The sequence below is a fragment of the Melanostigma gelatinosum genome, assembly GCF_949748355.1.
Source record: "Melanostigma gelatinosum genome assembly, chromosome: 6".
Lineage (NCBI taxonomy): Eukaryota > Metazoa > Chordata > Actinopteri > Perciformes > Zoarcidae > Melanostigma > Melanostigma gelatinosum.
The window spans coordinates 22,233,236-22,257,471 of NC_136639.1; the positions used below are offsets into that span (position 1 = coordinate 22,233,236).

General features: G+C 45.8%; 3 protein-coding genes across 3 annotated transcripts; all 3 read right to left on the reverse strand.

Moving 5' to 3' along the window:
- Nucleotides 1-6,733: 6,733 nt before the first annotated feature.
- adra2b (adrenoceptor alpha 2B) lies at nucleotides 6,734-9,155 on the reverse strand (the record flags this gene model as incomplete). The annotated part of the gene is made up of 2 exons (XM_079270829.1): nucleotides 8,529-9,155; nucleotides 6,734-8,323 (listed from the first exon to the last, which is right to left on the reverse strand). The coding sequence occupies exon 2, from the start codon at nucleotides 8,279-8,281 to the stop codon at nucleotides 6,734-6,736; it is 1,548 nt and encodes a 515-aa protein (XP_079126955.1). The 5' UTR covers nucleotides 8,282-8,323; nucleotides 8,529-9,155.
- Nucleotides 9,156-14,460: 5,305 nt separating this feature from the next.
- On the reverse strand, nucleotides 14,461-17,103 carry dusp2 (dual specificity phosphatase 2). Its single transcript, XM_079270247.1, has 4 exons — nucleotides 16,524-17,103; nucleotides 16,132-16,253; nucleotides 15,794-16,013; nucleotides 14,461-15,306 (listed from the first exon to the last, which is right to left on the reverse strand). Exons 1-4 carry the CDS (start codon nucleotides 16,909-16,911, stop codon nucleotides 15,089-15,091), a joined length of 948 nt encoding a protein of 315 aa, XP_079126373.1. The 5' UTR covers nucleotides 16,912-17,103; the 3' UTR covers nucleotides 14,461-15,088.
- Nucleotides 17,104-19,855: 2,752 nt separating this feature from the next.
- Nucleotides 19,856-22,839, reverse strand: izumo1 (izumo sperm-oocyte fusion 1; the record flags this gene model as incomplete). Its single annotated transcript, XM_079270822.1, has 9 exons — nucleotides 19,856-19,934; nucleotides 20,247-20,415; nucleotides 20,992-21,142; nucleotides 21,395-21,522; nucleotides 21,781-21,870; nucleotides 21,979-21,999; nucleotides 22,117-22,200; nucleotides 22,312-22,386; nucleotides 22,638-22,839. The coding sequence occupies 9 exons, from the start codon at nucleotides 22,837-22,839 to the stop codon at nucleotides 19,856-19,858; spliced, it is 999 nt and encodes a 332-aa protein (XP_079126948.1).
- Nucleotides 22,840-24,236: the final 1,397 nt, after the last annotated feature.

Below are 24,236 nucleotides of genomic sequence, written 5' to 3' on the forward strand. Positions count from 1 at the left end.
ACTTGTAAGGGGATTTTGTTTCGGCTACTGCTGTAGCTTCAGACTCTTTGGCAAGAAAGAAAAGAAGCGTTTTTTCCGGAACAATTATTCTTCGAAAAACAGGATGACATTTTTTTTTTTGACTTTTTTTGTATGTGTGCTGGTAATAATAAATGAGTCATGAGTCTTCTAAATATAATTGTATTTAATCAAACAGACTCCATAGGTGCACACAAACGTTGTCGGATAAGGTACATATGAAGTTCATCTATTACTTCATAAAACATGCGTTTTGGTTCCAGGTCATTTGTTTGTGTGAATAAAGCGGCAGGCATCCATGGTAAGTGATTTCAAAACTACCTTTAAGTGTGAATCCGAACAACACTTTCTCACACTGCATCAATGTGGAAGGAGTCCCAGACTTTGCACATCATGAAAAAAAGGATGCAACGTGGGGTCAAAAGGTGGGGAGTAAAATGGTCTTTTATATTGAATGAAATTTGCCTTGTGATTGTTTGTAATGGAAACCGTGTCAGTCAAGTCAGGCCAATTTTCTTTATACAACCCTATATAACAAATCGCTGGTAAACGATGGATCAGGATGGACGTCAAGCAGCGTCCAGGTGTCGCCTTACTGCCAGAGCCTGAGCCTCACCACCTCCTCCTCTCCTGTTGTGTCCAATAATCAACCCACTGTGCTGCTGTGTGGCTCAGAAAGGACACAACACTTTCACATTCACCCGGCACATCCGGTTTGCCTTAGTGCACCAAAAATGACACACACACACACACACACACACACACACACACACACACACACACACACACACACACACACACACACACACACACACACACACACACACACACTCATACTGTATGTCAACAAACATCCTTCCTGTTGCATTCCTCTTCTCTCTTATTTCGGTCAGCCACACACTCACACACAAACACACGCACATGCACACACACACACACACACACACACACACACACAGACACACACACACACACACACACACACACAGAGTCCACTTTAGAAAGATTTGAATGTAAACATTTTTCAACAAGATTAATCTTTCACTGATTACTGTGGATCACTAAATAAATTATACAGCAGAGCGCTGCTGACGCTTTTGCTGAAAATGACAGCTTTAATCTTTGTTTAATGTTTGTTTTGTTGATGTCTGTGATGGAGTGCGTGTGTGTGTGTGTGTGTGTGTGTGTGTGTGCGCTGACATTCATAAGTGCGTATCTGTTTGTGCGGTTGAGTGTTAGTCACATGTTTCTTTGTTTTAGGCGTGAGTTTGTTTCTCTTTGTGTGTACGTGTACTTTGATTTGGTGTGTGTGTGTGTGCTCTGACTTTTTGTTTGTTTGTGTTTGCCTCAGCATGTGTGCTCGCGCATGTGCAAAGAGAATGTGCATGCATGTCTGTGTGTCAAAATGAACTTTGTGACCTTTCCATGATGGCCACGCTAAAAAAAGACACAGCCCCCCCCCCCCCTCTCTCTCTTCATATTGGGTGACCTTGCTTGTGAGTCGTACACAACTGCACATAATCTCCTTGGTTGGGTGTCGATCCGTCAACACATCAACTGCAGATTCAGATTTTATGGCCGTTTGTCAGGCAGCACGAGTACTTTTCAATCAGATGATTCAACTCTGCTTTGGATTCCCCTCAGAGCTCTGGCTAAGCTTTGATTTTTTTCGAAGAAACAAAGCACTAATATAGTTATTACAGCAGGGCCTGATGCTCCCCCATGATAATAATCTGACAATTTGGCCTCGCGACTCTTATCCTTACCAACACCAGGAGGCACAATAACGCATCACTGTTTATGTCCATGAAAAACATGAAAGTAATTGTGTCCACAGGGAAAGCAGAAATGAGCCTCATTCCGAATTCAGTGGTGTCTGAAAGTCATCACACTTCCGGCTGTGAAAACGGACTGGCTTTTACTTTTTGACACGTCTTTTGTGCGTCAATTAGTGAACTTTTATTTTGTGTTTTTTGTAATCTGGTTTATTCGAACTCACGCACTCACACACAGACACACAGACACACGTGTCTGCGCCTGTGAGGACTCTCGTTGTAAAAACTCTCTCTCAGTCAGTGCCATAAACTGTGGCACCATATCTCACTGGACTGCCATACTTCATACCTCTTCCTTCGATGCATTTGGTTTGATGTAAAGTTAATGTTTGGAGCAATTTGTGATATTGTAACTCTGTTAAGTTCAGTTCAAGACAACTATAGTCCTCCTTGCAAGGGCTCTTGTGGGCAGCTACTGTCTTTCTACGCTTTTTAAAGCTCTATCTAACTTATATTGTGACTTTACCTTCACACGATTGGCATATTAGCAGTTGAAGCCGGAAGGAATAAATAGTCAAGTCGTCCACATAGAAGAGGAGAAATAAAACACTGTTCGTCAAAAAAGTAAAACAATCAAATGCAACGTTATGAATAATATGAATATCCGACAACATTTACACTGCCAGCAAAGTGAGTTAACTCGCTAAGATGCAGTCAGGAAGATTAAATATGTATTATTAACTGTATGTGGTGTAACGTACAAACCTGTGCTAATTTGTGTGAATTTGTAAGAGCAGTCGTTGCCAGGGTAACAGATACCGGAGGGCTAGGTAAACAACAAACAACTGGATGCCCAACTCTGAACTCTTTAACCACATCTTTGAAGAAAACGCCCTCATTTTTCACACCATAAGGTTTAAAGCTTGATTAGGTCCTCCCAAAGGTAGAACTGCACACACACACACACACACACACACTCATAAAGTGCTGAGTACCGATACGTTAAACAGCCACACTCCTAAAGCGATTCTAATCATAATTGTCCCGTGCCACCTAAAAATGATGTTTTTATCACACAAAGCGCAAAGTGCATTTTAATACCCCTACCTTCGTGCGCTCCTTCTCTCATTTCTCATCCTGCCTCTTGGGCGTTTATCAACCGCCAAAATACAGAGTGAAGAAAATCGATCTACCGTCAGAACGTCCAGGAGATTGGAAATGGAAAAACACCGGGATGCCCTCCAAACACATACATATTCATACTGCCGAATGCCACATCCATCATAAACCCCACAATGAGCGTGAATGTGTGTCCGTGTGCACCTCTCCTTGCGTATGAGCTTTGCGGGCGCAATTTCTTCTCAAGGCTACTACAGTGTGGAAATAAGAGGCTAATGATGTTGCGCCTCACGCTGACTCTCTGGAGGGTCCACTACCACCGGGTCAGGCCTGCTTTATATTCCAGCTGAGGCTATAAAGAAGGAGCAGCGTACGGACTCTATAAGGTCTCTATGGTGGCCATCACTTTGTGTGTGTGTGTGTGTGTGTGTGTGTGAGAAGAAAAAGCAGGACAGAGGGGCTTAATTCAGTGCTCAGAAATCCCCGCCCTTTTCCATCAACATAAATCAATTACAATTCACTGTGGGCCTGCTGACCTCAAATATAACAAGCTGTCACTACAAATGTGTGTGTGTGGCTGCATATGTGTGGATTGAGTCCGCTTCATGACTGGAATACAGTATGTGACACAGAATGAGACATTCAAATGTGTGTGTGTGTGTGTGCGCATATGTGATATTTGGCAACATGCTCCAACCCCTTATGGACTTCCTCTGTGTTTGTTGGCAGCAGGCGACATGCTGCTGCAGCCTACTTCTCATGTGTCCTACTGTGGTAGGATATTTTTCCAATGAACATCTTGAACTTCCATCAGCGATCAATGCGGCGGACTATTTCACTTGGGTTCAGCGTGTATATGCTGGAAAAAAACAACAACATGATTCTGTTAAGACTCTTGTGACACTAACTGTTTGTTAGTTCTCTTCCCGGAAAGGATCTTTCTCCCTCGTCCCTGATGTCGTATCATGTGGGAAAATATATGAAATGACCGAGCCCGGTGAAATGACTCATGCGTTTTCAAGTTGCTTTATTTTTTTCTGAACTGGAGAGGGTTTGATGACAGATGGGGGGGGGCAGGAAATTGTAACGCTCAGACCGTGCAGTTTGGTCCAAACGGTAGTATAGGAGAAGAGATAATACAAGCGGTTTCAGGCGAGAGGACGTGATAGAGAGGCGGATTACTGCATCCGTCACCTGTAAGCCATAAGTCATTCTTAGTATAATAAACAAAGCAGCAATCTCAACACATAAAGCCATGGTAGGGAAGGGGATTTGAGCAGCGTTGCAGCTCAGATTTATTGGAAACGGCCATGAATTGATGGCCTCTGTTGCGTTGCTGTAGCTGTTGAGAGACAAAACAACCGGTTGTATTCGTGCGTGGAGCTCTTGCTCTCAGACATTTTGTTTTGTCAGTTATTCGAGTCTCCGAGCATCTCTGTGTGGTATGGATTGTAGCCTTAATGTCCCGCACAAAGCCTGCAAATCATCCAACTCAAAAACTGGCTACGGGCCGCTGTTGGCCTTCTTCGTGCTCGATCACTTCTTCGGGAAAAGTTTCGACAGCAGCGCCGAGGAGCGACTTCTCCTGCGGTGTGCTCGATATATAGATTGTCCATCCACAAATGTGCTTGAGTCTCTGATTGAACCTTTTCTGTTTTTTTTCTGAACCATGCTAGATGAAACAAAATGGCAAACATGGCATTGTAGTCTCTGCATTATTGCACATAACTCAAAGCTCACGTTCCTTTGGTTCAACATAAATGCATCCCTCCCCCCCCCCCCCAAAGCTCAAATACAGCTCAACCTCCACAAAGCCAGAGCTCCATCCTTTCCAATTCAAGGTTTGAAGAAATCTGTACAGTGTTCTCGCTCTTCGATATCTGTTCCACTTTTTCTTTTTTCAGTTTCAGAATAAAAGCACAGTATAACTGAACAATAAATAGGTAACGGACAGAAAAGACAAAAATCGTTTTTGAAATAAATAATACAGTGTTTTCAAACATTGCCTCCCATCACAGGTCACAGGTCACACCCTAAAATACAAAGTGATGCTTCGTTAAAGCCGACACGGAAGCCGCGTGTCACTGAGTTGTGTCTGGTGTCCTGTGAGGCTCCTTGGTCCCCTTGAGGGCGATCACTAAAAAGACCCTCGGTTCAGAGACACATTTCCGTGCCGCCGATCTGTACGTCAAGTAGAAACATTCACAAAGGGATGCCTGCACCAGCAATTCTGGACTCCATTCTTACATCAACGTTACAGTAGATCTGTAGCACACAGCAGCCGGAAGGAGGCACTGTCACTCTATACAGGAAAACACCAAAGTCAACACGCACACACACGCACACACACACACACGCACACACACACACACTCATACAGGTCAGCAGTATTAGACAATTTGTAAATTGAAGTGTCGCTGCTGACAGCCCTTGAGTCGATAAGCCTGTGTGCTGTTCACATACACAGACACTTTTTTTTTTTTATCGAGGAAGCTGACAGCGAGCCTCGGTCTCATGGTGAGAAAAAACAAATGCACCATTCATATTTTCTCAGCTATAAACCCAGTTCGCCATGTGGAGGCCCACTGCAGGCGGCCATGTGCCAGAGGCGTTGGTCAAGAGTGACTCAGCCAAATATGGCTCTCGCAGTAACCCTGTGTAGGTGTAATTAGGGCGAACGTTACACATCCATAACTGCATTGTTCGTCTGTCGTTTACATGCAGGCAACGTAAATGTCAACCTGCTTCATCAGGTTTCTGGAAAACAATGTCGAATAAGATGAGTCTTTTTTTTTTGTTCAGTCTTCAGCAGATGCTCCTCCTGTTGGACACAACCTCTGAAGCACTTTCAAGAGGCTAAAACAGTTTGGGATGTCTCGTAAATGTCCAAATACTGAGTTCATTAGAAGGAGTCCAGTCCAATCATGTGGTAGTCCAGGTAAAGTTAAAAAAGCAGGGGATAGCCAGCTAGGAGGATGAGGAGGGTCTCACTTTCTACAACAACAGCGAATGTGGTTCTCTTTGAAAGTCCAAAGTCTTATTGTGTCTTTCATAAAAGGACAAAAAAGCCAAGAGTGTCAGTACAAACAACCTGAGTGTCCGTTGAAGGCCGGCCCGCCTCATGAAAGCCCCACGAGTTCGGCTGTTCACTTTCATCTTTTGCTGTCACATCTGAAATCGTCAGCAACCTTGTTGTTGAGACAAAAATCGAGGGAACCCATGTTTGCCACGCGGGTTTAGCAAATTAAGACTGCAGACCTGAGAAATCACTGCTCACTTTGTGCCCCCCCCACCCCTTCTGCTCTGTATTGATGAATAAAAATGTCCCCAGGCTCACAGGGATCTAAGGTCACTTTTCCTTCTTCGTACTTTCTTCCCCCATTGCTCCATAAATATTATACATTAAACTGTATTTTAATTGAGGAGTTCATTCTACGTGTTTTTTCTTGCATCGTCTTTCTGCACCACCCAGCATTATCCGTTGTCAAATGTGATCTGGAGATAAAACTTTGCAATCAAAGTCTTATCAGCGACGCTGAAGTGCTGAGCAGTGAAGTGTCTCGACTCCCATGTCCTGTTGTCACGTCACACACCCTGTAAAAATGTGTGTGTCTGCTGCAAGCTGCCTTAAGTTGCCTGTTTCACACACACTGTTGCTTGTAAAAAAAAAAAAAGAGTCTCTCAGCCCTCAGTTCAGCCCTTTGAGTGTTCTGAAAAATGGAAAAGATTTCGGGTTTTTTTCTTCATATACCTCAGAAATTGCTTGTTTTGTTTGTGTGTGTCAGTGCTTGTCCGTGTGTCCTAAACAGCGGGGCTGTCTGCTAAAATAAAGTACCCTTGGTGCTTCTGCACAGTATCTTTTTGAAGGCCTTTCTGAAGTCTTTGTTGAAGATGGTGTATATCACCGGGTTGAGCGAGGAGTTGCAGTAGCCGATCCAAAAGAAAAACGTGAAGAGGGGCCCGGGGATGGCGCACGTCTCCGGGCACACCGCCTGCAGGGAGTAAGAGAAGAAGAACGGGAACCAGCACACCACGAATACGCCAATGACCACCGCCAGGACGAACGTGAAACGCTTCTCCCGGTTGACCATCGCTTTGCGCCTCGCCGCCCCGGGGTTGTTGTCCATTTTGGACTTCCTCCCCTGCACTAGCCGGGCCCCCTTCGAGGTGGCGATCATGTCCCGGTAGCGCTTGACCGAGGCCGGGGAGTGGACCCCACCCGGTGACCCCGGCATGCTGGCGCTGCCTCGGCCGCCCCCATGGCCGTGCTCCATGTCGCTCTCCGAGCTCGAGCTGTCGCCGTTGTTGTTGTCAGCTTTCTTCCACCCCTGCCGCTTGCCCTTCTTCCCCTTCTCGTTAGTCTTGGCAGGGACGGGCTGGGGCGCGGGGAAGGGGGGGCTAGAGGGCCCGTGGGAAGAGGTGTCATGGCAGGTGACAGTGGTCATAGCGAGAGAAGGGGACGGAGGTTGCAGGAGATTATTGGAGGTGGGACACTGGGTGGGCTGCGTGTCTCCTGGGCAAGGGGAAAGGGTGATGGCGAGGGTGGGGGGTCTGGCGTTGGAGGTCTTGTTGGATGAAGGGGGCGTGCGCTCCTCGTCCTCCTTCCCGTTGGCCTCGACGCGTCGCGGGGGCTGACTCGGCGTGGCGGAGCCCACCCCGTCCTTCCGGGGCTCTCCCGGCGGGCAGCGCGTCCTCTGCTTGGCGATCTGGTAGATTCTCACGTAGACCAGGATCATGATGAGGCACGGCGCGAAGAAGGAGCCGATGGTGGAGTAGAGGATGTACCAGCGCTCATCGTTCAGCTGGCACTGGGGCCCCCTCTCGCTGCCCTCCTCCCCTCCCTCGCTTTTGTTCAGCGAGAGCAGGGGCGGGAAGGAGATGGTGGCAGAGATGAGCCACACCACCACGATGGCAGCTTTGATGCGCTTGGGGGTCCGCTGGCGGCCGTACGTCACCCGGGAAATCGACAGGTAGCGGTCCAGCGAGATGGCGCACAGGTGCACGATGGAGGAGGTGCAGAAGAGCACGTCCAGCGCCAGGTAGATCTCGCACCACAGGGATTTGAAGTACCAGTAGCCGAGCAGCTCGTTGGCCAGGGAGAAGGGGATGATGAGCGTGGCCACCAGAATGTCCGCGGCAGCCAGAGACACCAGGAACAGATTCTGCGGTCCCCGGAGAGCCCGGCTGGTCAGGACCGCGATGATGACCATGATGTTGCCCACGATGGTGAAGAGGACCATCAAGGTTATGGCGGTGGCGAAGGCCGCCGTGGCTTCTGGGGAGTAAGGGGCGAGCTTCATGATGCTCTGGTTGTGCACGGAGGCTCCGGCGCTGCTCACGCTGCTGCTGTTCCAGCCGCTCAGCTCCATGGAGCAGCTGTTCTCCAGAACCGAGAAGATTTTTCCTGGAGTCTTTACAGAATACAAACAAACAACAACAAAACATGTTTGGTAATTCAATAAACTGTGTCTCCAAAATGAATTTCACCACTACGGGTGTTTAATAATAAACGTGTGTCATGAGATTATCATACATGGATTGTGCGCAATAAAACAGCGTTTGCATTTTAAAATAATATACGTGATTATAATGAGGTATAATTTGTGTGGTATTTACCTCAGTTTTGTCCCTGTGTCGTTGCCAAACGGTAGCTCTCTTGCATCCTCCACAGCAGCTCCGTCAAGTCCATTTTAAGCACGCAAACTAGTCCTAATGCGTCAAGACGCGGATCACTGCTTTTCTATTTAAAAAAGAACGTCACTTCGTGGAACAGATGCCCCAGCCACCCACAAAAAGTAGTGCCTGCTGCGCACCAACCTTTGCAGATTTACAAAAGACAAGAAAAAGCCTGAAAAACTTATTTTGCGCACGAAGTTTGATCCTTTCTCCTCCCCTTCTCAGTGGGTTAATTGCTATCTTAAAGATGGGGGTATTCAGTTCATAAAAATGTAATTTAGGGTCATTTATAGCGGAGCGACATTGAATACAAGAGGGATGAGAGTAAATAATCCCGACCCCTGTGCGATCTCCGTGCGTCCTTGTTTGGAGACGCGCGTTTAAACGACAGTATCATCTGAACAGCGAACGCGGGGAGCCTCAGATGAAGTGAAATAAAGTCACTGTGCGATATTTACAGCTAATGAATGTCTGATGTCTGCCCACCTTCCCCCTGCGAAGGATCGGTCTGACCGGTTTGGCAGCGTCTCCGGTCAGTCGACCCAAAACAGAAAGCTCGAAGTTAAAAAAAACTCGAGCTCTCCAGCTCTGGGAGCGGGTACAGATGCGCTCGAAACGCGTTGTTTCCTCGGTGGTGGAACTAGCCTCGCGAAGCGGATTCAATCTGCGCTCTCCTTGGGGCTCCTGTCTCCTCAGAACTTCAACCGGGATACCAAGAAACAGCCGCTCCGCCGGCGCACACATCACGGGCGTCCTCGCGGAGGCGCAGCATCATCTTCACTCGTGACTTGCGACGGAATCTAATGAGTGGGGTGCCTCCCCATCTCCCTCTCGCGCTTCGTTTTTTAGACCCGGTGATGTCACCGTGGAGCTGTGGGCGTCATGGGATCCTTATTTTCTCTCTCCCTCCTTACTGACATTAAATGCATACCCAACCAACGCAGTTCTATTGTAAATGGCTTGTTGGGTTGCACCGCTTCGATCAATTAACTCCACGGGACGCTGCGGTGTCCAGCCGAGTGCTGAGCCGATGCCATCTGCTTTACAGGAAACATCCAGGGACTCTTGCACTTTTAATAAAGCTATACTCGGTCATCATCATCATCATCATCATCATCATCATCATCATCATCATCATCATCATCATCATCATCATCATCATCATCATCATCATCGTCATCATCACCCTTGATTATGGGTCACAGCACATTTGGCTGATCAATGTGTTCCAATCAGAAAGCCCGTGTGATCTCTGCACATCTTTAGACTTTGATCTTTCCACACAGTTCCCACGTAACCTCCAACAACTCCAGGCATTACAGGGGGCAATAAAAGGAGGGGGGGGGGGGGGGGGGGGATTTGTGCCCATGCTGCAGCGTTGTGTTGTGAATGTTCCATCATGGCCATCTATATCCCTAAGTGGAAACACTACAGGCAAAAATATAGTTTTTCATGCACTGATTTTGGGCTATTTCGCTTTCAGACTATGGTGAACAGAAAACATCCAAGATACACATTTAGGTGTTTTTTTTACTGCGTTGTCTATTTGTGTCTGTTGATTCCTCTTACAGCTATTTTGGATGATGCCTCATTTGCATATTTAACATAAAACGTGTAATAAATAATAGTCTTAATTTAATGAACTGGGAGGTTTCATGGCGATATCATTTGCATATTTGAACACAAAACTTTGGAGAACTTGGAATACAGCAACATAACTGTCTTAATGTAAGTAATCAACATGCGGAGGTTTCAGTGAGAGCTTTGACATGTTTGACCCTGTTCACCTGAAGTTGCCTCCCCGAGCGCCTCGAGAGGGACTCATTCCCAAGTTGTGAAAATATAGTCCCAGTATAGTAAAAAGTTCACAAACGCGTGTGTTTTCTATAAAGCGGAAGCTCTCATTTACATAAATCACCCACTTCGGGGATCTTAAATTATAGATGTTTTTAACTGCATGCCTGCCAGATTTCACAAAGAAACTGGTGATTACAACCGACGCATAAAACGCTGCCGTAAAAAGCGAAATCACTTCCTTGCGACATAGCCTATGTCTCCTCGTTCCTCTCTCCTTCACCGCTGGTAAAATGCACCGCGTTACCTCGCACCTCTGCTCACTGCAAGCTGCGAGGGGCCAAGGGGCCAAGGGGCCAGCGGGTTCCCGCTTTCTGCGCTCATGCATTTACATCATCACTTATATTACCCCCCCCCCCCTAAACACTGACATCCGCATCGATCATTATTGTCGCCTACCTGAGATCAAGTGCTCGATTGTTCAATTATCGAGCGGCAACATGCGTCACGCAGCTGCCTCACTGCGCCATAAACTATACATAGCAGCGGAGTCAATCCAGTTTAAAAGCGGGTGGCCTCTCTACAGCCTACACACACACGCACACAATCTTATGAATGGCGTGTGAGTGGGTGGTCCTGTTTACTCGTTCTTTATTATTGTTTGTTTTGTAGTGCGCCCCACGCACCGCCGCTTTAATGAGAGACAAACACAGCTAGCCGCCTCGTGGAAGTACAATCGGGAGCCCTGCTCTCTTAATTGTGTGACCCCCCCAGCAGCAGGCAATAATGGCTTGTACATTTTCTGCTCCACGCTACACATTCTAAATATAAAAAGGGACAAAGAGAACAAAGCTTTTAGCGGGAAAGTGCACTTCAATCAAGTGTCTCCATGTCCACGGGAGAACCGCGCTGAGTAACATGCATTCTGGGGGAGAGGGGTGTGTCACGGATGCCGGGGTTATTGGACACAGGGCAGCACGCGGCGTTCGCACAGTACGCCGCTCCTGAAGTGCTTGTTGTGTAAGAGCACGTGGTAGGCAGACGTGCACGCGCGCACGGATCACGCACAGTGGATCAGTATTTCTTGCTCGACACCTGTTAAAGTTAACACCTGGTCTGCAAAAAGGGAATTCTCTCCTTGGGAAAACATTTTCGTTTTTTTCACTACTTCCTGAAGTTTCTCTGTGTGGTGAGATTTAACACAGCTAAGAGAAGATTTATTGTCTTCAAAATACCAGATAAGTGCAGGTCAGCACACTGCAGTGCTGTGGTGGGAGTGTGTGCACATTATGGTTCCGGTCCAAATCAATTATAGCACAGTAGAATAAGTTTTCTTCCTTTGGTTTTACATCATATCCTGCAAACAATTACAGCGAGCTCTCCCAGATAGTCACACTATCATTCCCCTCCATTTACAATGATGACAACTGTGTGCGTGTGTGTGTGTGTGTGCGTGTGTGTGTGTGTGCGTGTGTGTGTGTGTGTGTGTGTGTGTGCGTGTGTGCGTGTGTGATATCACCACATTGTAATTACCCTGCTAACAATATCAGACATATTGCTCATATGATCTGTCGGCAGTGTTCTGCAACTGGGATTACTTGTTTGAGTGACACAGTCTTCAGCTGTAAGTGTGGTCGCTGTGCAAAGCCCCTACACAAATACACGTACACACACACACACGCACACCCACACACACACACACACAGACGAATGTAATGTGATCGATTCTGACACCCGATGGTTCCAGCCTGTTGTCATTAGGGTTTGACTGTTGCTGACAGAAGGAAATGAATGGCACAAACGAGATGAGAGAGACGATGAAAGGAGGTGGAAGAGTCTGCTTCCAGTGATAAATAAATGACAGAGTGATATGATAGGCGTGTGTGTGTGTGTGTGTGTGTGTGTGTGTGTGTGTGTGTGTGTGTGTGTGTGTGTGAGAGAGAGAGAGAGAGAGAGAGAGATGTGGTATTTTTCTGTTATCTCTGTCACAGAAAGGCCCCCACAGTTAACAAGCAGTCTGCTGGCGTCATCTGCTGGATGCTTTGGAATCATCTTGGTTTCTGGTCATTTCAAAAGCTGCCACTAGAGAGCGGTGTCTCACTACAAACCAATGCCCTGTGATGCTGGTAGCACTGTTTATGTGATCATACAGGTTGTAGTCTGGCAGATTCTTTCTTTTTGAAACTACCTGCAGTGGTGGAAGAAGTACTCAGATCTTAAATACACCATAGAAAAATGTACAAATACACAATAACTAAATAAATTCATGTATTCCTGTCAAAAACCTACTTAATGTGAAAGAACAGAGGTAGAATGAGTAGAATTTTGGTAAAATAACTCATATATGACTATAAATTACTTTAATAGATTGTCAATTCTGATGCATGAATGCAGCATTATACCGTTGGAGCTGGTTGGGTGGAGCTAATTATAACTTCTGTACTGGATAAACATTTAGGGCCACTGGTTCCCACCACAGGGCTTGAGCCTGTTCCCAAAGGTCACAAGACAAATCTGGCAACACAAATCTGTAATGGATTTTGGATCATATTGGATGACTCCTGGCCTCAAGCAGTTATTTTAATGAGCTATCTGAGAAATTTAGAGGAGAAATCACAGTTACAACTCAGAGACATCTGTCGCATAACCAGCAGCACCGGAAACCTTCATCTGGAAAATATTAATCTGAAAAGTAACTGGTACATAAGCGGCGAAAAAAAGTACACTATGTACAGTATAAAGTAGCATGAAAAAATATGTAAAAAATAAGTAAAGTACCTCGAAATTGTACTGTAAAAAGATGAATTGAGTTACTTTCCACCACCCGTACAGTCTGACAACATGCACTAAAACTGGCCTAATATCTATTTATACTCTCCATTTCCTTCTTCCTGTTTATGACTTTTATGACTGTTTGCATAGTGTGGCTTACAGTTGATGGATATTGCACGGACTCGTAAAGATGTATTTTCCTATCATAGACACTGAATCTTCGCCCCCTCCAACAAACCTTGATATCATTGAACAGGTTTCTTTTTATATGCTAACAATGCAATGATATAAAACAGACGAGAGGCAACAACATGCAACTGAAGGCCACACTTGATATAAACATCCGTGAGAGTGAGTCAGCTTTTATGCATACACTTCAAATGATGTAACCCGAATGTGACTGTGAGAGTCTAAATGAACACAAACCAGAAGAGCCAATGTTATTTTTCTGGGTCTTCATGAAAACCTGGAAACCCCAAGGTGCACGTCTCTGCTGTGCGACTGGAAAACTGTGGGTAATGGAAGGAAGAAGTGGAGTGAAAAGCAGTTATGCCTGCGTACATTCTGGGCAATGGATACGTATGAATGAGGGGAAGTGGAATATTTTAGCTATGGCTATGACAACAGCATGGGTGACATAATTAGCAGCGGGGGATGAGGCAGTGGTGGCAGCTGGTCTTTAATGCAGTTGTCCTTTGTCATCTCTACTCATTAGGTTGATATTTAGAGTTTACTGCATTTCTTTTATACTATTCATCATAAAATACATAACTCAATGCTATTAAATAGTGTGACTTGCTGTGGATTGAGTGGAAATTCAAGGAGATGTTCCCTCATGATGAAAGGAGATAGGTGAACTGTGTCTGATGTTCTCGTTGGTTCATCTGACAAACAGCATGTTTTGAACATAGTTTGGCGTGGAGGTAATGAGCAGGAATTTTCCCAACATGAGGAACCAGCATTTGGTCAAAGTAGAGCTTTCGGCTCTCTTGTTAAAAATAAAATTCCTTGTGACAATTGACTAAAGTTGTTCTCGCAACTTGAGCAAGTGGATGTGGACTTTTTGCCAGTGGTTGTTGAGGTCAGAAAGGACTTCAGACTGTGAAACTCATTCTCTGTGGATAATCCTCCAAAAACACTCAATGCAGCTTTTTAAAAGCCTCTGGTTTAGCAGCAGAGCACTGCGAGGTCAGTCTGTCAACATGTGCCTTTGTAATGGGGACTGTGTATTGACTGTATATGAGAAGTGAGATGAGTCACATATGTATGAAATAAGTACATTATACAGGAGTAAACAGACCCAGTGTGTTCTCCAGCATGTTTTTATTTTAGTGGTAAAAAAAATCCCCAAAAACTGCAGGCAATCAGCCAAACCTTAAAGTGCAGTGACAGACAGTAATAATGCTTACGATGTCATAACCAATGTTGAATTAATAAACAAATCTATTTACATCATAAAAAACTTCCAGCTCGAGTGTCATCAATCTCAGGATACAGAATAATAACACGACACCAGCAGCAGTTAGTGCGTTTTCATAAACGAGACAATAAAACTTGAGATTCATCCAGTATTGCAGTCAGACGTTAACACAGTGTTGTCTCGGGAAAAGACATGTCATGTCACAGTGGTTCGGATGCGTGAAAAAAACATTTAGGACAGCCCTCGCAAAAGATCAGGCACGTAAGTCAAACAAAGTAACACACAGAAAACCAGACAAAACCGTGTGATGCCAGCAGCACACGGCAGTTTTGCTCTAAACATACGAAGAATACATTTGTGACTGTGCCAGTTTCAACAGTGCAAACGGTTCATTTGCACATATACGAGTCCTGACAGCGCTCAGAGGGCAGCACAGCGCCTGCGGGAGGCAGGAGAATGAATCGATAAAGAACGGTCGTGCTAATAGTTTCCTCTTAATAGGGGTTCCGCGCCGTCACCCCTGGCAGAGAACGTCGGTCTCGAACTGCAGCAGCTGCCCCATGAAGGCCAGGTTGGGGGAGATGACCTGCCGCCGCTGCTTCACAAAGTCGAAGGCCTCGTCCAGCCTGACGTGCTGCGTGTGCATGAGGTAGGCCAGGCAGATGGTGGCGGAGCGGGAGATACCTGCCTGGCAGTGCACCAGCACCCGACCACCGCTCTGCTTCACAGAGTCTGTGGGCGGAGACGGAAAGAGGAAGAGAGATCAGCGAAACCGCTTCACACCAGTTTCTGTGACATCAATGAGAGTGTTTTTGCGAGCAGAGACGCACGGAATGTTTTTGATGGAACAGTCAATTATTCGCCATTAGTTAAGTTAGTTCTTATAAATGTAACTCAAACGTTACAAGGGAAAGGGGTCAAAACAAGCAAAAGAAAAGGAAATGTTCATACATTTCTCTTCTGCATCTTGTGCACCTTAATCCGTTTGTTTTTATGATCGGAAGATTACACTGTTGAACCATAAATCCAGGCTACAGAATGGATTACAGTGCACAAGCTGCTGAGAGAAATGTTTTGGATATTTCACATTTCATCGAGAGTGTAAAAAGACGACCCACTTAACTAAGACGAGACTAATTGGCTGTGTGTTTACTGGCTCTGTTACCGGACTTTCACCTTCTTAAGGTGACGCTGCTGGATGTTTAGGGGGGAGACTCACCGATGAAGGCGATGGCCGTGGAGAAGCAGGCTCTGATGTCAGCGGCTAGGCTGTCCTCCACGGTGAGCCGCAGGTACTGAAAGTCCCCCTCGTAGAAGTTCAGGCACGTGGAGGAGACGTTGAGCACGGCGGTGATGCCCGCTGCCGCCAGAGTCTCTCTGCGGGAGGAGTGGACGGCACTGCCCAAAAACAGGAAGGGCAGCAGCTCCACGGGACCGTCCTGCAATTGACACAAATCAGGAATAATCACGATGCAGTTTGGACTCTGGATTTTTCATCACCTAAAGAGCTTTTTTTTCATTCCGCATTGACTTTTGGTACTTCACAAGGTCGCTTACCTGATCATATGCTGGTGTCATCCGACCCGTCACTGCTGGCTCTGGTTCCACTGCAGAGAGGTGATTGCTGGCTGAGCTACAACAGAGCTCTGGATAGGCCTCTGTAAATCCCTCAAATCCACCTAAATGGGGGGGGGGGGGGGGGGGGGGGCACATATATTAGCTTTCACCAAAGTCCTCCTTAAAAATGGGCTTGTATGAAAGAACAACAGCAATAATATAGATATATATATATAGTTTTAGATTACAGTTTGTTTAACACATTACACTCATAACAAACATAAATAAGTAGGCTCAGAGCACATATATTCATGTTTTTTGTTCTCTTGCAAAGTCAAGTAACAGTAGGACACATTTCCGGTGTGTTCAAATGAAATGGAAAGTCTCATTACCTTGAAGAAAGCAGATCTGCGTCTGAACCTCGTTCTGCAGGGCGGTGAGCAACATCTGGCCCACGCTCTCCGCCTTCAGCTCGGCCACGGAGCGGCTGCTCTCATCCACCACCACCACCGGGGAGAACTCCCCGCGCCGCAGCCGGCCCAGCAGCGCCTTGTCCGGGACGAGCCACTCCAGGGCCACCGCCGAGCTCTTGGATCTGCGACGCATCATCGAGTTCCAGTTGACGTTGCGCGACTCGCAAACGTGCGCGAAAGCAAAATCAAGGAAAGGTCTGCAGTCCAGCACCACGTACCCGGCGGAGGTGTACTGGTCCCAGGGCGTCCTGAGTATGTGGACCAGCTCATTGCCAGCAATTTCTAACGGTTCACTGCTTGAAGTCATGGTTAAAAAAAATATTTAAAATATGCTAAAAGTAATAAATAATAAACTATTTGCCTTTAACAGCTACAAATATGAAATAATAAGATAAATGAATACGGGTTACGTGTTTCTTTTCTGTGCAAATGATTAAGAGGCTGCTACAGTTCCGTTTTGGAGATGCTTTATAAATCTACTGTAGCCTACTTGTTGACATCTCCGTCGGGTCTGTTAGAATCCGCTTCAGATTGAGAGTTTTACTTCTCATTGATAACAGCTGTGAGAGGGGCGGGGTCACCGCGGCCCCGCCTTTGCTATTTTCCACGGAAGGAACAGCGTCACGAGCGGAACGACCATATATGGCCCGGCCGCCACTCCTCATATGGACATTTACGTCAAGTCAGATTTTCCTACCCGCGCACGTGGTTGTTTGGGGTTATCCCGTGTTTATGTGTTGGATGACGTTATGCCGAGAGTTAAAAACCCGACCGTCGCCATTGAAACAGCAGCCCACAGAGCGTCGTTATTTAGATAGAGGCCGAGCTCCTCTAAGACGCTGCTGCATTGTTTTCATGGCCCATGAAGATCTCTCTCTCTCACACACACACACACACACACACACACCGATGTAACACTTTCCTCTCGATGCTCTCCCGTCGTTGGTTGATTTTCACCTTGGGGGAAAGTAAACTCTGTTTTGTTGCTGCTCTGCTGGGAAATCTAGAGCATCTGTATCCGTCTTCTCTCTGACATTATCGTCTATTACACTGACAAATAACAACATCCCTCAAAGAAAAACAGTGGCAGTGTGCGGCGGTTATACCGTCTGCACAGATACAGAGATTGTTTCTGCTCATTTGATAGGAAAACAAAGAATATTACCAGATAATAATGTTAAATGTTAAAGATTACACATCGCAAAGCTGTTTGTAAAATAATAATGAATCGGAGACGGTTTGTAGGTGTTGTGCTTTGAAGTGGTTACAGCTGGGACGCCATGTTGACTCTTTCTTGGTGACCTTAAAGGCTCTGAAAACCTGTTTTCTCAGTTTCTTTCTAAAGGTTCTTATGAAGTTTGAACAGTTATTTTTACATAAGTGATTTCTATATCATTGCTGATGGAGCAGATACGTTTTAGAGTATCAAACTCTTAACAAACAATAACCAGGGAGTTTTCTTTTTAGTTGATTTTCACTCGATTATTCAGTTTTGAATATTTAATTGTAGAAAGTTGAAGATTTGAAGTTTTAAGCTCTTTTTTGTTCTTTTTACTCGAGTCATTTCCAGCACACATTGTCTCAATTCTACATGAGTAATATTTAAGTCCAGTAATTCTAATTAAGTAGGATATTGTAGACGTCACTCACACTTCATGTGCAGTGCGGGAGAGTTTATATCAAAGTGTAATCTGACGTCTTCATTTCCTCATAACCCACGTTCAAATTACGCGGCCTTCCCACATACGTCTCCCACTCAAACCTGTGACTCCACTTTCTTCATGTTCCCACTTCCCCTCCCTCGCTGCTGGCCGCTCAGCAGCACTCCCACTTTGTCATGCTCTCCCCCTGCTGAGGCGGCGTATTCAATCCACACACACACACACACTCAAACACTTTTGGTACACCGTACATCACGGCTGTCAGCAGAGCCGCTGAGCGTGCATTTACTGTAGCCTCAACCTGCACTTTAGGCTCCAACACACACACACACACACACACACACACACACACAAACACATTGTATAAACCCGCGGCGAAGTGATGAGTCGAGTCTATTGACTCTGTCTGAGGGCGTCTTAAAGTATGGTTTCTTTTTATTTTTTCTCCCTTCGACCCCCCCCCCACCCCATCTCGGCAGCCCGACAGGAAACAGCACCGCACATACATCCTGTCGCCCTCCATGCAGGCCTCAACATCCACACACCCCCCCCTCCTACTGTCATCACAAGCTGTGTTACGTATGCGAGGCTCACATCCCAAACTGACTTCCCCCTGCTCTGAAATACCGGAGCAATGATTGATGATTTCAGGGGCGACTGAGTGACTTAATTCCTGGACACGATGACTCGTGCGTAAATCAATCACTCGCTTTCGTTTTTATTTGGAGCCGATGTTACCTAATCTTGCCTACGCTGCGCATCAGAGCGTTTTGGTTGGAAAAGAATCAGCCGATGATGACACCTGGTCTGACACAATGCTGACAGATGGGCTTGAATTTCTTGTTGTTGATGATGATGACTTGTTACGATCACGGAAGGTGATGAAGGTGACGAGGAAGGTGGTGGAGATCATGACAGAGGTTGTGTGAATGGAGGGGAGTATTTTTCTGAATCAGCTGCGTGTCATCAACGTGTACAGAGAGCGTACTGTAGGCGGATGGAAGCAGAGATTTAAGAAGTCTGATTTCAGAATGAGGAGATCGTTATCGGTAATGTAAGAAAAATTGCTCTCCCTCTTTCTGAATGAACACATGTAAATAAACATGCCAAGAAACCCTGATGAAAACATCTGCTGATAGCTTTTTACCCCCCTCCCCCTCCTCCCACAGGGGGATTATCCAGGATTAATTGGATGGCTGGGGCTATTAATCTCTGAAAACCCCCCACTGTAATCCAGCAGATTTACCTCATCCCTGATTCCTCTCATAAACACCCACGTGACAACGCCATCACTCGGAACGTGACCCACATGATTGAAGTGTTCTGGCACTGCTGCTTAACGTTGCGGAACATTGAGCGCTTTCTGGGGGATTTTCAATGGGTGTGTGTGTGTGTGTGTGTTGTACGCTCTGGTTTCATTACACCACAAACTTTCGGTTTGTATTAGTGAGTTCTCGGTGTCTCATTCACATCGGCGAGCCCGGTTCGTCGTTGAGGACAAACAACATGTATTGATCAGAAATTATTTCTCACTTCTGTGCAATTTCCAGGCATGACCTGTGTGTGTATTTACTGAACACGGTGTCTTCATCACACCGTGCTGTGTGTGTTTCTTCCCTCCGTCCTTCTCCTCGGCTGCTCCGCGGCTCTCCTCTGACTCATCATCATTCTATGAAGGAAAACAAACAAACACAGTGATGCTAATTATAAGTCGCAACCTGTCCATCACCTGTCGATTCCATCACTTCCTGGAAGCTCAGTGATGTAATCGGTTCAATTGTAAACATTACATTTATTAATATATCTATTGCAGTTTGATATGACAAATGCCGAAGCCTCATGAATCACGATTCACTCCTCAGAGTATGTGACTACTCAACCACTTCCTTCATCTTGCATCGTTTACTCCGACTGTTCCGTGTCACCTCTTTACCGTCCACCCCTTCCTGCTAACCTTCCGGACCTGCTTACTGTCTCTCACCCCAGGACAACTGTGAGGCCTACGCTGGCTGCCAGACTCAAAGCCGTAACCATGGCGATGACCGGCACCAGCAGGTCGGCAGTAGGTCGAGAAGGCGAGTAGTCGTCTCCTCGAGGCAGCGAGGGCGGAGGGACGACGGGTCGGTGAGTCTGGTCAGGCAAAGGGGCGACTGTGAAGGAAACAACAGAGAGATGAGCTAAACTCAGGGTTAGGTAAACCCAGTGGTCTTAGTATCAAAATCCATACAGCAACAAGGAACATGTGTGGAAGAACACGCTTCATAAAATAAAATAAAGCCCACACAGCGACATCAAAGAGACAATAACAGCAACCCACTCAAAGAAATTGACACACCCTACATCCGCCCCACAGACGCAAACCACAAACACAGACACACACACAAACGCAGGAACTAATTATAAGCCTTTAGTTTACCATTTGAACATGCATTCATTTCTTTTAAATTAACAGAGTTTCTAATTTTACTCGGGACCTCTGGGATATCCTTTAACGTCCACATGGCCCTGAGGACCACAAACCAGAGACATTTGATCTTAAAGTGTTCCATTTACTGCCAAGTATTTAGAGTTGACACACTGTTTTATTGGGGTGTTTGTTCTCTGAAGTGGCAACTGTTAAAAAGTGTGAAATTAACTTGGATGCGATGTCGCCTTTTGCCCCGTCAGAGTTAAATGATCTGACAGTTTTTATTCCTGCGATGTCACGTCTCAGAGCTGTACTCTACCAGCGAGTGGGAAAGTGACCCGGTAGAAGACGGTTCCATCTTGGCCCTGCAGAGAGCAGCGATATGTTCCTTGTTCATCCGCGAGCAGCTGATTTAAGACCACGGATGAGTCGTCTGTCACCACCAAGGCTTTGAAGTCACTTTCGTTCAGCTGCACACACACACACACACACACACACACACACACACACACACACACACACACACACACACACACACACACACACACACACATTAGGAAGTGATGGTCGTGAGGCAGTCAGTTTGAAGATTCAGGATGACACTGTGCAGCTAAATAAGGGACAGAATCTGACACATGGGAATCGGGAAGAATGCAAAGTGGTTTTAAAAGTGCTGAGCAATAACTTAAGCTTCTGTTTGTGCACACGTTTGAGGTAGAGACCTTTTCAGTTCCCGGCACACCGCGGGCCCAGGAATAGTGGTACTCTGGCGCTCCCAACAGAAGACGATGCCATGGAAGGAAACAGTTCAACACGGCCTGGCCTCCCTCCTCAGCCTGCACTGGGAGCTCTGGAGAAAAGGGGCGCGAGGAGAGAAAACAGAAGGCGAGATGCTCCATTCATTTGCGTCAGGATTACTTGAATAATCTTTTTCATTAGCCGCGCACCTGAACGTGCGGCAGTGCCTGGCTTAGGGGACACATTTACACACTCGTGACTGCACGCGATCCATGTAATCTGAAGACTGGTGCGCTCCCAGTTCATCGGTACGACCAGCCCCCACCCAATCACCAATAACATGCACGCAAACAAGTAAATAAAAATATACCACCGCAGTCCTGCTGGCCAGAGGGAGAGGGACAGATGTATATCTTGTAGCGGCAAGAGGAGCAATCCATTACTCTTCGTTTCAAAAGCCCTGGAAACCATACACAAACACACACACACACACACACACACACTGTAAACATGCAATGACTATACAGTACACAGCTACAGAGGGAAGGATCAGACAGAACAAACTTACCACACTTGTTGGGGCACAATCCTGAGGAGAGACAAACCATTTATCTGTAACTAATGCATCTTGTACAGCGACAGTGACTTCCACTAAGTGCCCCGCCTCATACTGTGCACACCACTCGCTGTTATTCATGCCAATTACCGTCACGGATGAATATGTCCAAGTGTTTTTCTAAGATCTTCCTGCCCATCGCCAGCATCTGAATGGCCTCAAATGTTACAGATCCTTAATGAAAAAAAAAGAAATAAAGAGCAGGCTTTGCCTCAGAATCTGGCAGACGTTGAGTTTCTTCTGATGACAGTGTCATATCTAAAGGGAACACATTTTGTTTCTCACCAGTGTGCTCTGTGTTCAAGAAGCGGTTCAACTCACTCTGGTACTCAGTTCTGGCTCTGTACAGAGTGGTGGTATCTGAGCAGTGGGAAACACAGTAATATTTCACTGATTTTACAGTTTAGACATCTCCCGTCTTAAGACCAAGTGAGGGCCATAGCAGTAGAAGCCCCAAATGCCAGACCATAAAAAAACCATTGTGTACTGGCCTGACAATATTTGGGAAAAATGCAATGAAAATAAGAGACAAGATGAGGGATATAAGTTGCGTCACGTGAACTATCAACTCATGGTTCGTTGTTTCATGCTAAACCGGGTCTCGATCTCACCAATGACTCCCTTCCGCTGCCGGCTGGTCTCTCTGTAGGTCACATAGGCATGGTCGCGAATCTTTTTGATCTCAATCTGGTCGTTTATGGTGGGAGCTGACAGGGTAAAGTCCTCGATCAGGAGCTTGATCTTGCGGTCACACTGCAGACAGGCCGTGGCTGCAGAGACACAGCAGAGCAGGGACACCAGCATCAGCAGCATCTGCTCATCAGGATGAGTCACTCTGGCTCCTGGGAACTTTCACTCTGAACAGGTTCTGAAACAGAGTTACCAAACATTGTTGCTGCTACAAACATTACTTTCACTGCTTCTGCCAAACCATATCATCACTCAATCAGCTGCTCTTCAGGGAGCTGGTACTTTTATTGTTACTACTGCTACTTCTTTTTTGCTTTTATTTTTATTTTCTCTCAAAATGTGCATCGTAAATGCACCAAAACACAGAGGCAAATTGGTTGTAGGTGGAAACCTGCTCGTCAATAAACCGGTTCCTGATTTCTGAAAATAGAATTCCCCAAAGCCCAAGGTGACATCATCCAAATACCAGTTCTGTCCGATTGACAGAGGAAAACCCAGACATTCAGTCTGTTCACATAAGACAATTAAGACACTGAAAGTAGTAAATCATTGTCATTTTGTGAAAAAAAACCCAAACAATTATTTGATTGTTTACTAAAATAGTTAATCGTAAAAAATAAATATTTTTTGATAAAAACAGTTGCTGATTATATACTGTGTCAATCATCTACTTGACAGGCTTATTGATTTAGCTCTAACATGTAACTTAAGCCTAATACAAACAAGAACAATTAAGCTAACTAGATTGTGATACATGCCCCCTCTACAAGGTAGACGTTTAACGTTAGGGGAAGATGTCTTACTGTAGAGTTGCAAAATCCCCAACATTTAATCATTAAATGACCAAAACCAACTGACACAGACCTGACTTTGCCTCTTCTACTTCCCTTACTTAACGTTACTGCAACTGATACACAAATACCTTTGTTTACAGTAATTAGGGTAACTGCTTTAAAACAATGTTGCTGCTTCTGCTAATGCTATAAGTTACTACGAGTGCTACTAGCATACTGTCTCTGCTAATTATCATAGCTGTTAGCTAAAAACTACAACTGGTGCTACTTTATCGTTAGCTTAATTCAGTCGTTGGTGCCACCACCACGAATGTTGCCAGTTTAAAAAAATATGCTAAATATGTCTACTCGCTAAAGTACTTTAACTTTGTCTACCGTTGCCGGAACTGTTGGCACTAAATTACAAGCCAACATATTTCAAATGGAACAACAATTACGAGAATATCTGCAAGCCAAAGAAACTAACCATGGACACAATCTGCAGAGGTTGACAATGCTCTGTGTCATTCGGCTCCCCTGTTTATAGCTTGTTGCTGTCACCCAGTGGTAACTTAGAAAACATGTCACAGCCGCATTAACTATTCTGTGCTCTGTCTGGATGGTCTCACCTCTGTGTTTGTTCAGAACAGTTGTTCAACCGTGTGCCAGCTGATATGGCCGGTCAGAGTCGTATCATTAAATAACGTAGCGTTAGCTAGTTATGCTAACGTTACATAACTACTGGTA

What these genes read in the sequence shown, in the direction of transcription:
- dusp2 (XM_079270247.1), bottom strand. Translation starts at nt 16,911, where the DNA reads ATGACTTCAAGCAGTGAACCGTTAGAAATTGCTGGCAATGAGCTGGTC. An exon ending in GCAGATCTGCTTTCTTCAAG is followed by an intron (nt 16,254 to 16,523) that starts GTAATGAGACTT and finishes CCCCCCATTTAG; the next exon opens with GTGGATTTGAGGGATTTACA. An exon ending in TGACACCAGCATATGATCAG is followed by an intron (nt 16,014 to 16,131) that starts GTAAGCGACCTT and finishes TGTCAATTGCAG; the next exon opens with GACGGTCCCGTGGAGCTGCT.